The sequence below is a fragment of the Zootermopsis nevadensis genome, unplaced genomic scaffold (genome assembly GCF_977971745.1).
Source record: "Zootermopsis nevadensis isolate Lab colony 2312 unplaced genomic scaffold, Znev_1.0 Znev_ptg000028l, whole genome shotgun sequence".
Classification (NCBI taxonomy): Eukaryota; Metazoa; Arthropoda; class Insecta; order Blattodea; family Termopsidae; genus Zootermopsis; species Zootermopsis nevadensis.
Genome location: NW_028259160.1, coordinates 6,645,643 through 6,659,990, shown reverse-complemented (window position 1 = coordinate 6,659,990; position 14,348 = coordinate 6,645,643). Strand labels below are relative to the sequence as shown.

The following is a 14,348-nucleotide window of genomic DNA, read 5'->3' as shown; positions in this document are numbered from 1 at the left end:
CCAGTATACGTGGCGAGTTTGATTTGATGATGCTGATTGGCTGAGCGGAAGACCGGGCTACTTTTCATTTCGTTTCGTGAAGTTCGATATTTCCAAAGTTATTAGAGGGACAGCTACACCGACATATAATAACAGATGGACACAACGAATTCAGTAATATTATAAACTAGTTATTGCTTATAAATAAAGAAATCAGGGTAGAAACTTGAAGAACATAATTTTATAATGAATACAATAGTCTATTAGGAGTACATATAATGGAGGTTAGTCTGTAGTTCAATGTCAGGGTTTTCTCATGTAGAAATTTATGCCTGGGACCATTCGCTCCGGTGTACGGACAGTAGTACGAAGTTATACAATAACTGCACCGCCATGCACGCCATGTGGTCATGACCCCGGGTGAATCTCCTTGCTTTTATTTTGCACACAAAAGGAACTACATTCACGACAGCTAACAAGATAAGTATTTCATTAGCAACTACCCCCACTGTGTAGTTTTTTTGAGCAGTTGGTATTATTCAGCGGGTCAAGAAATTCAATGCCTTGTCAGAACCCGAATGTTCATCACCGCACTCACAAAATAGCGTTTTTGGATCATGTACTGGGCAAGTTGAATTATCACTACTTCTCTAATATTCATCTCAACATTGAACTTCCATTTATTCTATTCTTCTAGTTTGCATTTTCCCTTGAGGTTATCCGAACGAAACTTTCTATTAATTTATAATTTCCGCGCGTGTTACATGTTATGCCCAATTGGCTTTTATTTAGTCATTGTAACAGTGAGATCTGAGATTCTCAAGGCGGTGAATGTCAGTTACAGTCTGTAGAGTTGTTTGTAACTCTGTTGGTAACCACCAACAAGACTACAGGGCGTCACAACCGATAACACCACAGTCAACCGTAACAATGTTTGGCAAAGCATTCAAATTATGACTCTTCTCATTATGTAATTTCCAAATATTTTCTTGAGAACTTCTGTCTTAACGCCCTGCATCTCTCTTCATACCTCACACTGAGAGACGAAGCACCTCTGTTCATATCGTAAATCACTACATAAAAAATGGCTTCACGATATTGATCTTTATAGCATTTAATTCATACACTTCTCCATATATTGTTAATATTTACGAAAAACAGCTCCTGAGTGTGTAGTATGACAACTATTGTGTAATTAGCTGTGTGTTATAATCTATTGTACTGAAATTTTGTGTCCGAATCCATAAATTTCATATTGGTAACACAAACGGACCGTAGAATCATCATCAAACCGTTGTAAAAATACTCAAGTTTTTATGGGGCAGATCCTTAACCGAACTCTGCAGCCATGAAATGGCTTGTTTTATGTCCTTTTTAAACTTTGGACATGAAAGTAATTGGCTTGGGTCGAGCGTCTTCTGTCTGGGCACGTTGGAAGCGGGAGCCGTTTCTTTATTGTTACAGCCGACATCTTTGAAAGTCGAAACATACTTTTCATGTAGCTTATACATTTACTTTTAAAACTAGCGAAAGCAACCAGTCTTCTCCAGTTTCTGTTAATATGAATTGTACTGCAACAATTAAATTTATCAGTTATCATATCAGATTTAAAATTTAATATTAGATTTACCTGTTATAAAAATATTTATGGAAACTTTTTTTAATATAGGATCTACTCCCATTAATAAACAAACAAAATTACCCATAAACTATAATTAAATAATGAAAATGCTTTTATAATCTTATGACCAATGTTCTCTATCTACTACAGTGGCACCGCATAGTGATCGCTTATGAATATGCAAGCAACGAAACGGCGGTAAACATGGATCACTTTTGTGGTATAACAAACCGGTTATGGTTGCGTAGTAACCAGGCGGAAACACGGAAGAATACCACTGAACGAAATGAGTTTATGTTTAAGATCACGATGAAGAACACAAATGAATCGAAAATATGTGGAATTCTGTTCCTCAATGTGAAGGAATGTTCGATAATGACAATTTACTGACTGATTTAAGATTCTTTTATAACAAGAGGAATCTTTAAAAAATCATGTAAGGAAACGACTTGTAATGTTGGCGATGGATATTCCTTCTTATTGTTCTATAACCCTTTAAAACCAAGTGGTAACTATATGCACCACATACCTCAGCAATCAGTAACTTAGTATTTTGTATTTATGTATTGTATATGATTCTCGGTGTAAACATATCTTAAACAGTATTACCAACTGATCTTCATAATGGAAAAGTGTTGTGTTTTCTTTTAGGTACGAATTGAATTATTAAATATTATTTAGGCCAATTTCGGCTTCAAATGATTAATAATACTAAGGAATACGTTATATGGCATAAAATATAATTGTACATAGTCTACTAGTGTTGCAATAATTCTGGTGTTTCTGTTTTTCTGTGTAACCACTTTCCACTGCTGTATATTTACTTTCGCCACTATACGGTCTCTGTAATCCCAACTGCAGCGTCTTCGAAGCTTCCATAAGAAACGACGGGCTGCTGCTGTTGGACCTGAATATCGTGTGGCCTCCCAGCGCCCCTTCGGAGTGTCAAAAGAAATAAGGATCACTCGCAGTTATGACTCTGATAGAGGTCAATTGCTATTAGTTTGGACATGGTTTTCAGCTTCGCGATGACACTCATGAGGAAGTTAGGAGGAGATTAAATTCTGGAAATGCTTGCTACTTCTCAGTTCAAAATATTTTGTCTTCCCGTCTGATTTCTAAGAACCTGAAAATTAAAGTATACAAAACAATAATCTTACCTGTTGTTTTGTATGGGTGTGAAACATGGTCACTCACTCAGAGGGAGGAACACAGATTGCAGGTGTTTGAAAACAGGGTGTTGAGGAGGATATTTGGGCATAAGAGGGAAGACGATGGGGCGTGGAGAAAACTGCATAATGATGAGCTTAAAAATCTGTACTCCTCCCCCAGTATTGTCAGGGTGATTAAGTCGAGAAGAATGAGATGGGCTGGGCATGTAGCGCGCATGGATGGGACAAGAGTGTGCACCGGGTACTGGTTGGGAAACCTGAAGGGAAGAGACCGCTGGGGAGACCTAGACGTAGATGGGAGGATAATCTCAGGCGGGATCTATGGGAGATAGGAGTTGAAGGAAACTGGATTTTGTTGGCCCAGGACAGGGTCCGGTGGAGGGCTTTGGTTAATTCAGTGATGAACCTTCGGGTTCAGTAAGCCATCTAATTAGTTGGTTAGTTTCAGCTTCGCGCACACAGCTGCAGCTACGAAATCCACAAATACATTTCGAGGGTTAAAATTCAAAGCTACTGAGTGTTAAAGCAGGTGGTTCATTCTAGTTGCCACTGATATTTAAAAGGTTAACACAGTGGGGTTGTTGTTTCATTTACATGGAAATTGATTCTACCTTGCTTTACGGGATGCAGTGTAATGTCCACGTTTCGACTCATGTTGCTGTCCTTTCAGTAATGCCACTTCTACTTTCCAGCAGATTTTGTTCACACACGGCATTCTGCAATCTGTTCTGACCCCAAGTACATCTGTTTTCGCCAACACGCTTTCGATCCAAATGCGAAAGATTAGGTATCAGTAGTTTTGATATTAACAAGAAAGGGCTTCCGTCACACCGCGGATGATGACGGAATAGTTTCCTTCAGTTCTGCATACAGCCGTCAAAGAATTTCAGCACTGGAAACTCCCTCAGTGACGCTGTGAAGCGGCCGGGGCGTGAAGCTGAACACTTAGCACCATTTAGAACCGGGGTTAAGAATACGTGGAGCTATAATTCTACTTCGCCGTAATACCTCACGGCGTAGTACTTAAAGCACAGGATAGCTTGAGCTTTCCTGGAATTTATGCCATGGTCCTAGCTGTCCGAAGGAAACTGCACGGAATCGCATTAGAGACAGTGAATGTAGAAGGGGAAAAAAACTGTATCTGTTTTTTAACTAAGTGGATCTCAGTTGTTCTTACCATAGCCAGACACTGTACTGACTAAGGTATCCTGGCTCAGAGGCTTTATGTTAAGTTTACTCAGAGATTATTGGAAAAAATGCGGCATTTATAGATGTATATCGTAACAAAATTATGTAGGCATATTTACTGTATAATAATATATAATATAATAAACGCAGGTTTATCTTTTCATCTGTTTGTCGATCGCCAAGTTTCTAATATTTTCTTAGTGTGCTGTGTAGGAACCTCTAAAAGTTGCCTTTTTAGGAAAACGTAAAATATCCATAGGCTTATGTAATTGCAGTTCATTGTGCCATTCATTTGCCAACATGCTACACTCTTACCAGTAGATGGGACATGAATGGTTTTAAATCGCGCACATTATTTGGGATCTTAAAATGCACGACTTCTGTGATTGACCTTCATCGCAGCATCGGATTTGACGTTAGAAATTCTTGAAGCAGTTCCTTGTTTTTTTAGTTCTCTCCGGCAGACCGCCAATGGGGAGAACAGGCACCTCCACTGAAATATTTTGGTGCTCTTGCACTACCCCAGGCATTGTCTTCCCATGGCACTTTATGACACGCCATGCAACGTGAAACACGCATCATCGCTTGTCACACATGGAACACACACAGTGTCAATGTTAAAATACGGATCTTAAAGACCTAACTGTTATGGAGCAGAGTCTTCATTCAAAACTCTATATAATTACTCAGCTTCTGAAGAGATGCCATTCTTTCATGGAACGCGGAGGTTCATTGACATTTTATGGAATCAGAAGGGTCATTAACATGTTAACAAAAATACGCCACCAGACGCTGTCCAGAACGAGTTCAGTCTGTGTCGATGGTTTGTCTTCTGGGTAGTAATGTCGTGTGAATGGACGGATTAAACTTGTAGGTAGGTGCCAGCGTTTTGAAAGAACATACTGTCTCCATCTACCTTCAAGTTAACACAGTTTCATAAACTAGAAGATAAAAATGTAATCTTCAAAGCCGCGAGAACCTCAAATCCCTTGCATTTCGCTCTAATTCATATCAACACACACTGTTTGTTTAAACCTGTTTTAATATTAGCTTCATCGACATTAGATCTCCCGAGTGGCCTCTTCCGTTATGGTACCTAGACTAAAATTACATGTTTATTTTTGATTTTCATTATGAATTCTACGTATTTGATGTACGAAGTTTTTCATCATGTGCGTTAAATCCTTTTGATATTTGATGTTTAAAATATTGCCCAGTGCAGAATCAAACCCCATAGAGTGAGGACACTAAAATAATCCAGTTGTCATTATCATGATCCTTTGTGAACCGTAACATTATTCTGACGTCTCCTGTTTTCCTATAAGGTGTCCAAGCACCATACACGCATCATATCTAGACGAAACTTTAGCTTCATTTATTTACAACGAAACGTAACGCTCTGTGAAAGAGCCTTCGATACCAACCAGAGGCTGATGTGGACACGGCAATGACGAAGAAGAATTCCTATACCTGCTGGGCATCGAATCCCGGTCGTCCATCCTACACCTAATTATAGTGCTACAACGGCTTACTCATCTTTCATGGGGGTCTTTATGAACATGGAGTTACTTCATATTCGTACATTCGGTGCTTTGTAAACAATAAAGAATTTACACTGGAATGTTGGTAGGATTGTGCGGCTTACAGTAAACAGATGGCCGTGTGTGGCACTAATGTTAGGGGACAGACTGCTCAGCTATTGGAAAGTAGAAGGAAGAAGATTTGAACGCTGGAATGGGATGAAGAATCTCCAAGGTAAACCAGAACTAAGGTGGTGAGCCGACCGCCCGGTATTGGGTTGAATTTGAAGGTCAAGCATCATAAAAGATAATCGGCTTTCTTGCAGGAAAAGTCTTGTACGGTACCGAAAATTTTTGAGCAACAGCTCGGGTTAATACATTTTCAGTCCTAATATAATATCTGGCCACCCTATTGCTAAAGGGAGAAAGTAACAGGAGGGCGAGTAAACAGCGTAATGAGGAGCTTCATAATTTGTTTTCTTCACCAAATATTAGCATGATAATCAGATGACAGGATGAGGTGGACGGATGGGAAAAATGAGAAATCCACACATTTTAATCGAAAACCTGAATGGAAGAGATGACTTAAAGATATGCAGATTTCTGTCTCCTGGGTTGTTGCGCTGTGTAGTGTGGTGGATGTTTACCAACTTTTCAGAGGTCATACTGCCTCCATCATCAGGGCGATGAAGGAGGCAGTAAAGACCTAAACAGCTCTCTCGTAGCAGAAGCATGATCCGTTTTAGACTCATTGCATTTTCTCACCTCCTTCTAACTCTCTCATTGCTCTATTTCAAATAAATTTGAAAACAAAAATTCCACATGCCTTTGCCTCTCGCTTCATATCAATCCCAGATGCATTTTCATTTATTGTAACCAATATTAGGTCACCTGTAGGTCTACAAGTCACGAACTACCTCGGTTTGTGACATTCTAAATTTCCGCAAAGACCAGCTAGTTTTCTGCATACGGCTTGTGTGTGATGTTTGAGGTGGTTATCCATACAAGAACTGACCATAACTAATGCTGTTCCTGCTTTTTTAGGTTTTTGCTAATTTTACTTTGTCCATCTAGTGTGCTGATGAAGGACGTCTGTGATTTCTTTGAATAGCACCGGTAATTTTTACATAGACACGGCAGAGAATCTTGTAAGAAATGCATAGTAAACAGAATTCGCTGTTCATAAATCTGTACTTAGCAATGTTAAGAATCGTCTGCAACAAATCACTGCACGCGCGTTTATAAGATTGTAATTAAATATGTCATGTGCCAGTGATATTTCATTCCTTCGCTATTACTTCTACAACTAGGCAATATAAAGTGCATTTGTAGTAAATGATATTCCTTTCCAAGAAATGCACAGATTGTATTTAACTTAACTATTTATAGCATGTACCGTGTCAGATATTTACGACAGATTCACGAGAAACGAGAGTGGAAAGATCCATTGGAGAACGCATATTTTCTATATTTTTAAAATAATTTATGGTCGTTTGTTGCAGATTCAAAACCACTGTTATGAAGTTAATCACACTATTAGGTTATATGTATCATAACATTCAAAGTCTAGTAGTACATTCTTAAACTTCACAAAAACCAAAGCTGGCTGTTTTCTGGATTGTAACGCCGTGTATTCTATAGATTTTTACACATCGCCCTGATGATACAGGTTGGGAGTACCTCCGAAACGTTGCTTAAAGTCTACTCTCGAGTCTCAGACTCGCCGTCATGAGAACCTACTTTATTCAAAACCGTTTCTCACAAAAGGCTCGGGACGTAACAAGGTTTATATTTGATGGAATGTGCTACTCCTTTATTTTACGACAAACTGTTTATGAGAGCGTCGATGAATTTCGACCTGAACTTCAGGTTAAGGTAGGAGTTATATTGAACCACCATGGACAAAAATTAAATTCTCCCTCATAGATCGCCAATACGACATTGCACTAAAATAAAATAGTTTCAGAGATGAAATATGCAAATGGCTGAGATCGATTCCAGCATTACGCATCCATTTTATGTTAGTTTTGTAAGTAATGCATATTAATTTGTGTAAATAAATATAGTGTTTCAAAGAGTTACAACAGTAAATTTATAAATGAATATAAACACTACTGAGTCACGTAAATACGAACAGAACGCATTTTGAAAATTTAGAATGAACCTAACCACTCGTCTAGTAGTAGTATGAAGACCAATCATCTTGCAGCTGTGTGCGTATGTTGCATACGTCTTTGGTCGTTTTATGACATTTAAGTCACTGGGTTGAGGACATTTCTTCAGTCCCCGGTGAAGAAGCAACGCTGAGCGTTAAACATATTTAGTACAAAAAAAATAATACTGATTCATTTCATAAAAATCCTAACATTTTACTAATGAAATAGATATAAATAATGTTGCTTTTGTGCCTGATCACCACGGCACGAGACGTCTTGTGGACATAGAGAATAAAGTTCCACTCATTATAGACATCAGCACTAGGGAGGTAAGATGTAAGTTCTTAAGTTCGGGCTCTTAATTCCGATTCTCGTTGTGTACGAGATGTGTGCGCTCCAGAACAGTCTGGATACATAACGAGCGCTGATCGACCAGTCCTCTGACTGAGGTATCCGGCTCAATTGCTTTAAAATTAGTCATGTTACAATCTGTGGAAAACTTGTACATTCTTAACTGAACCTTGAATGAAGGTGAACTTGGTCTCCTAGGTTGTGGAAACTGAACTGAGTAATTTTACTAACTGAATTATGATAATTAAATTTCATGAGTATAGACGTGGGGACATTTTGTATGTGACCACTGTATCTGAAGCAACCGCCTTTATGCGTTACCTGCACATAGTATGTAACATGAACACGTAATAGGAAAGCCGTGTTCATATGTTTTATCGCCGAAACTACTTGATATTTGGAACTGGAAGTGTAATGTCAAATTTAGGTAGTAGGTTGTCGGTATTTGTCGTACCAAACAGTTCTTTCTCTGTATTCAGGATGGTGACTTCTGGGTGATTTGACTCTAGTCAAACATTCACACAGCAACCCGAAGTACTAATTCTGCAAGTTATTCATTAACACAAGTTCGCTAAACTAAGTTATCTGCTAAGTGTTTTTTTGAAATTGGGCACTGCAGTTTTCGACAAGTCCTGTGGGACAAAACACAATATATCACGTAACAGACAGCTTCATAATTAATAGGTACTGTTTACTGAAATATATTGTATAAAGTGAGTAGGTTATATGGTGTATAATGGCAGGATAACTTGAATGATTATTTTTAAGGTAGTATTCCAGAATTTACGTGTAGGAGCTCACAGAAACCACGAATATTTCAGTCAGGATATTCGGAGAGTCAGATCCAGCGAAGAGTGCAGTTAAGGTAATAAATAAAGTAGATTGAGATGGAAAGTAGTCACTTTCAGCTTCTAAAAGAGGACGCTGTTCCATGGAATAACCGGGTTTGTTGCTTGATTAGGTTTTAGGTTCGTTAATATGTCTGAACAAACGATAACGACAATATCGTGCTGAATTTTAAAGGCATTGATACAGAATATTTCATGGACTATTTCCACAGAGCAGATCTGCTTAGGGGAAGAACGGATTAAGGACGATTGACAAACTGCTTATGTCATAAAGGACAGGTGGCAACTGGCAGTAATACTGAAGTCTATGTAATATAAAATTCTATTTCGTTTCGTTAGTTCATTGGCCTGTACAAATAAGTAACTCTGTGTGAGCTCAACGATAACTAAATGTACTAAATATTTCAAAATTAAATAATATGTATTTTTGTGAACAATTCGTTCTGTTCTTAGAAGGTTACCGAAATCTCTGTGGTGCTTGCTGCCTCCATGATCATGGCGAACATTGCCCTGATGATGGAGGCAGTATACACTTCGAAAACGTCAGTAAACATCTACCAAAGTACATGGTACAGCATCCCAGAAGACAGTCATAATCGTACTCGCCGTCGTGAGAACATGAAATCTGGGCTATTACTGTACTATTTTACGCAAATATATCTCATGTGTTGTCAGTCAATCTTTTCAAATAAAAATATCACCTTTTGTGACGTATCTTATAGTGTTCAAATTAGGAATTATATTTTTTTCTTCAGAAGTTGGACCGCCTTTACCCTTGCTTATCGACTGTTGAGCCGAAAGATTGTATGGTCAATTTAGTGTATTTCAAGGTACTTTTTAACCCTTTACAGCCCAGTTGTGAACCACGGGATGTCTCAAAAAGGATGTATACAGATTATAATACGGAATATTAACCTTGTCAGTCAGATGCTCACCGTTCTCAACTGTACCACGACGTTAACGCTAGTCATTTTGAACAATTACACTAGATTACATAATTCACTGAGTGCCTGTGCTGACGTATGTAATTGTTTAATTTATTACTATGTCATTATTTATTCTTTGAATGGTATCTTTTTGCAATGCACCACACGATTTTACAGCCAGTAACTCCACATCGTACCCACAGTGTGTATTTATGTTTTTTTATGATTCTAATAATAAATGGCGATTATATTCCTAACTAGCATTAATTAATTGATCTCTTTATTGGAAATGCGTTGTATTTTGTTTGCGGTATGGGCTAAATGTTAAGATGCCATTTAAATGAACTTGATGCTTCAAACGGGTAAATTATTAGTAATTCAAAAATATGTTTAAATTAACAATACGATTGATATAGTAGTATTGCCAACCTGAATAATGAAATATACCGCCATATTGAATAACAGTCTGCTCAAGTAAAACAAAGTGGGGCTCGAGGTATATCTGCGTGGATTCTTAATCTAACCAATATATGGGGTGAGGGTTAGCTTCATGCCCCAGCCGCTTTAGCCCCGGGGAAAGAATCACTTAGCCACCGAATAGGAGGCCTGTTGGTGCCTAGAGCTGGACTGGACGTTGTGGCGAAGCGAAAAATCCTGCCCTACTGGGAATCGAACCGAACCGCGTCGAGACCAGCTCCGGAGCCCATCCAGGCTTATATCCAATGGGTACCGGGGGCTCTTTCCCCAGGGGTAAAGCGGATGGGTCGTGACGCTGAAATCAAGAATGAAAGGAGCTATACCTCCAATCCTCACACGTCTTCATGGCTTTGTGCTTACCACCTTTTCACTTAACCGGGAATCAAACCCCACCACCCAGCACGTGGCTTGTTATATTTGCTGTGTTATCTGTGTTCTTAAGTAGAACAGGTAATGTTAATTACGTTTTTGGCAATTCACGAACGAAAACTGAAACGCTTTAAATAAATGTGTAACGACTGACTCACCTTGCAGTTTCTTTTCTGTCTCCCAAAACTTTTGTAATTCGGTGAAGTACTTGTCCAATATGAACACTTTGGAGAGGCCGAGGGTGGCCATTCCTGCTGCCTCGCTGCCACCTCTTCGGTGTTCTTCTGTTGTTTTTTTGTTTTGATGAAGTATTTCCTGCTTATTGAAATAACACGGCGGTTAAAATTTGTTTCCGCAGATTTTCGGACCATCACATTAACACACTTTTACTTTAATTAAAGTTTCTTTTGTCGAAATTGTAAACCGTGAATATTAACTCTTGTTTTAAATGTTTACGACACTAATTTGTCTCCTTTAGACGTCAGTACCATCATATATATTCGTTTAGAGGTATTGTAACTATGCTAGTTTCGTTTCTGTACTTGATAGTCTTATGTTTCTTTCATCAAAGACTTTATTTAGCATCTACTTTTAGTAACACTTAACAGCACAAACTGATTATGATTCTGTTCAGGTAAACTGATATATTTTCCTAGCACAGTGCACGTGGATATTTTCCGTGATGTGTTGAATACATATTACTAATTAACTTCATATGCACATTAATAACGACGCAGTTTATTTCTGTTCTATGTTCAGCGTGTCTTGCCCACCCTTTCTTCAATTTTCTTGCATATTAGTAGCACAGTATTGAATATAAAATAATTCGTTTAAAAATATTTATTGACACAAATTGTACTGTCACTTTTCTGGTGTAATTATTTCACACGTTTCTGTTCAGAAAACCATTTCATATGCCGAATTTAGTTTTTTTAAGTTGTTCAAGCACGAAGAAGAGTTTATTGAGTTGAGATGGCAGGAAACAAGTACCTCAGTTCGTCGTCTTCTGTTTCTCAACTGCGGTATCACTGTTCTTATGCTGGCGGGACAGAACTGCGATACAACTGAAGATTTCGGTTTCCGGTGTTGGCGTAAACTCAGTCTCTTCCAGTTCGTCCATGCTCGTTCCGACACGTTGCTGACTTTCTGACGTCCACTGCTGCTCCTTCGCAAGTCCTTCCCAGTAACGAAGCAAACTGGTTGGTTAGAATAGGATGCAGTTTCAATACCTGGCCGCAAGCATTGGCGCTACAGTCTGACTTGCCGCGGAAAATCTTTCCATTTCTTTTTCTTTTTAAGCGTCTCCTCTGATTGGTTGGTTGTATACAACTACCCGTATAGTCATTGTTGGTCACCATCGCCGTCATACCTACACTAGAACAGGTTCTTCTGTTCTGTTCTCTTCTGTCTTGTTTCGCTTTTTCTTTCTTTTGGTTATGTTGCCTCCTCCCATTTTTCAGGCAGGTCCTTTTCTTAATCTTCTTTCTCTTTCTACTACCTTCTTTTTAACCCCCCCCCGCCCCCCGGGGGGCATACCAACAGGTGTCAGGGGTGAACATTGGATCTAGGTTCTTCGTGGTAAATTAAAAGTTCTGAGGAATTTTAAGCAGTTTGAGATGCCGATCGTGGTCTTTTGTGGCTATCCAGGTAGTTACCAATTTTTCGGAGGTACTTCCCCACTGAGGAAATAGGCCAAGGAGTGAAGCTAACAATACACTTCCATCTAGTGCCGAGGTTAAAAATACGTGGCGCTACACGGGTCTCTCTCCATGGCGTAGTGCTTAGTTAACCGTACGCATTCTTAGGTAACTTCAATACTATACGGTCAGCAACACCGATCCAGCTGTTTTATTGTAGGGAAGACTGGGTGGGCCCAAAAGCTGGTCTGGATGTAGTGTCGAAGAAAAAATTCTGCCCCTGCCGGAAACAGAATTTCGCTCGCTTAGTCAGTAACCGTCACGACTAAGTTATTGCTCTCATTTTGCGACAGACCAGTAGCAGAGGACACATTTTGGGTCCTCTGACTCAGTCAAGCACTGGCAGGACTAAGCAATAAGAATTTATTCATTCTCCACCAAGTAATTAACTAACACCTTGGAGAAGAGTCATGCATGAGAAGCTGATAGTTAATCAAGAAATATTCTTGTGGAAGGCAGAGTTATTGTCATATGCTGTTCCTTTAAGACGCATTTTAAAATTATCCTCCCAGCTAAAGTCGTGTCCTCCAGAAAGATCTATTCACCTCAGAAGAAAACTGTCTTATGGGTTGTAGAGCCCTGTAGTCTGGCAGAAGTTTACCGACGTTTCTCTTCACCTCAGGTTTTCCGTATGAAATTTTGTATGAATTTCACATCTTTCTCATACGTTTTATTCACCTCGCCCACTTTACAGCGCCAGGCACAACTCATTGTAAGAAAAAAAAATTATTCTTGCCTCTCAGAAAACATAGGCCTACCACATCAGATTCATACAGATAATTCGGTTAGGTTTAATTATGTTTATAGAAACAGTACTTGTAGGTCTGTAGCTTATTCTGAGAACAAAACTAAAAACAGAATTTTGAAGCACGCGATAATAACTGCATTTAGCAAAATCATATAGAAGCTAATAGTCGCTTATCAAGTTAATAAATATCCCTCTTTTTATGGAACCCGATAGTTCAATACCATATTCACGGAAGCTTGTTGATTAGAATCTGTCTTGGGCCAGTTTAATCTGGTCCACGTCTCAACCCAGAATTTCTTTATTTTAATTTTAATGTTATTATTCTGCCATGCGTGCTCAGGGATCCTTCGCTTGAGATTTGTGACTAACAATATTAGATGAAGTGTAAGAATGAATGAAGGTCCTCACCGTGTGTTCATCTGTCGTGATCTTTCGCCTCTGATAGTTTCAAATATTTTCCTACCACTTTGAATTCTAACACACAAAAAACCGTTCATTCCTTGGAGAAAGAGACGAAATTTAACGCCCACACCAAACTAAAAGTGAACTTATAGTTTATTATCTGGTATTTACAGTTTTAGGTGGGAGAAGAGAATGCAAAATATCGTGAATAGGCAGTAGCTGACGTAGCGAGTATTTCCTGAACATAATTTTAATTTGCTGTGATTCCTCTTCCCGTGAAGCAGTAGTAAAACCTTTCTTTTGCTGTCCTTCGTAAAGCACCCTACACGATCTTTGGATGATTTTATGTGTATTTATTAATCTTCATAATGTGTTTAACTAAGATCTGTTTTTGTCGTCTTATCTATGGCCATTTTTGTTACGCGAGTTGATCTCACTTCGTTATTATGCAACTTTATTACGAGCGTACAGGACGGCAACAGTGAGTGCGCGGAGTCGGTGCAATTCTAAAAGGCACGTACTCGCCTGACTTGAACATTCTAGATCCTCTCTCCCCTCCAAAGACATTTTAAACAACGACAAAAAAGAAATTTCATAGTTGCTCCTCCTCTGTCGCTCACCGCTCTGAGCCAGATACAGCGGTCATCGGGATCCCCCTGCAGTGTTGCCACTTTATGCACAAGCCAAAGAACGTATTCCTCCAACAATTTTTAAAAAAACCTATGTTGGCCAATTTGTAACTTCGTCATTCATTAAAAGTGTGTTTGATGGAGCTCCCCTCCGAACCCCTTTTCAGGCTATAAACTGCAATAGGTTAACATGTGTGTTATGAATGGAAGGGGGAAGAGGAGAACTAGATTATTAAATATTAAAAGATCGCCTATATACTATGAA

The 14,348-nt window shown here is 38.9% G+C and overlaps 2 protein-coding genes across 4 annotated transcripts in view; one reads left to right on the top strand and one right to left on the bottom strand.

Annotated features, from left to right (window-relative positions):
• unc-13-4A (BAI1 associated protein 3) overlaps positions 1 to 14,348 on the top strand; it is a 295,285-nt gene that overhangs the window by 40,593 nt on the left and 240,344 nt on the right. The window lies entirely within an intron of this gene.
• dachs (unconventional myosin-IXb-like dachs) overlaps positions 1 to 14,348 on the bottom strand; it is a 140,555-nt gene that overhangs the window by 66,948 nt on the left and 59,259 nt on the right. Inside the window, exon 1 of one of the 2 annotated variants that reach the window (XM_087356922.1) lies at positions 10,766 to 12,081. The exons of the other annotated variant lie outside the window; for it this stretch is intronic. Within the exon in view, the coding sequence (XP_087213048.1) occupies positions 10,766 to 10,856 (91 nt within the window). The 5' untranslated portion in view covers positions 10,857 to 12,081. Of the gene's footprint in view, positions 1 to 10,765; positions 12,082 to 14,348 lie in introns of those variants that run through there. 2 annotated transcript variants of the gene reach the window in all.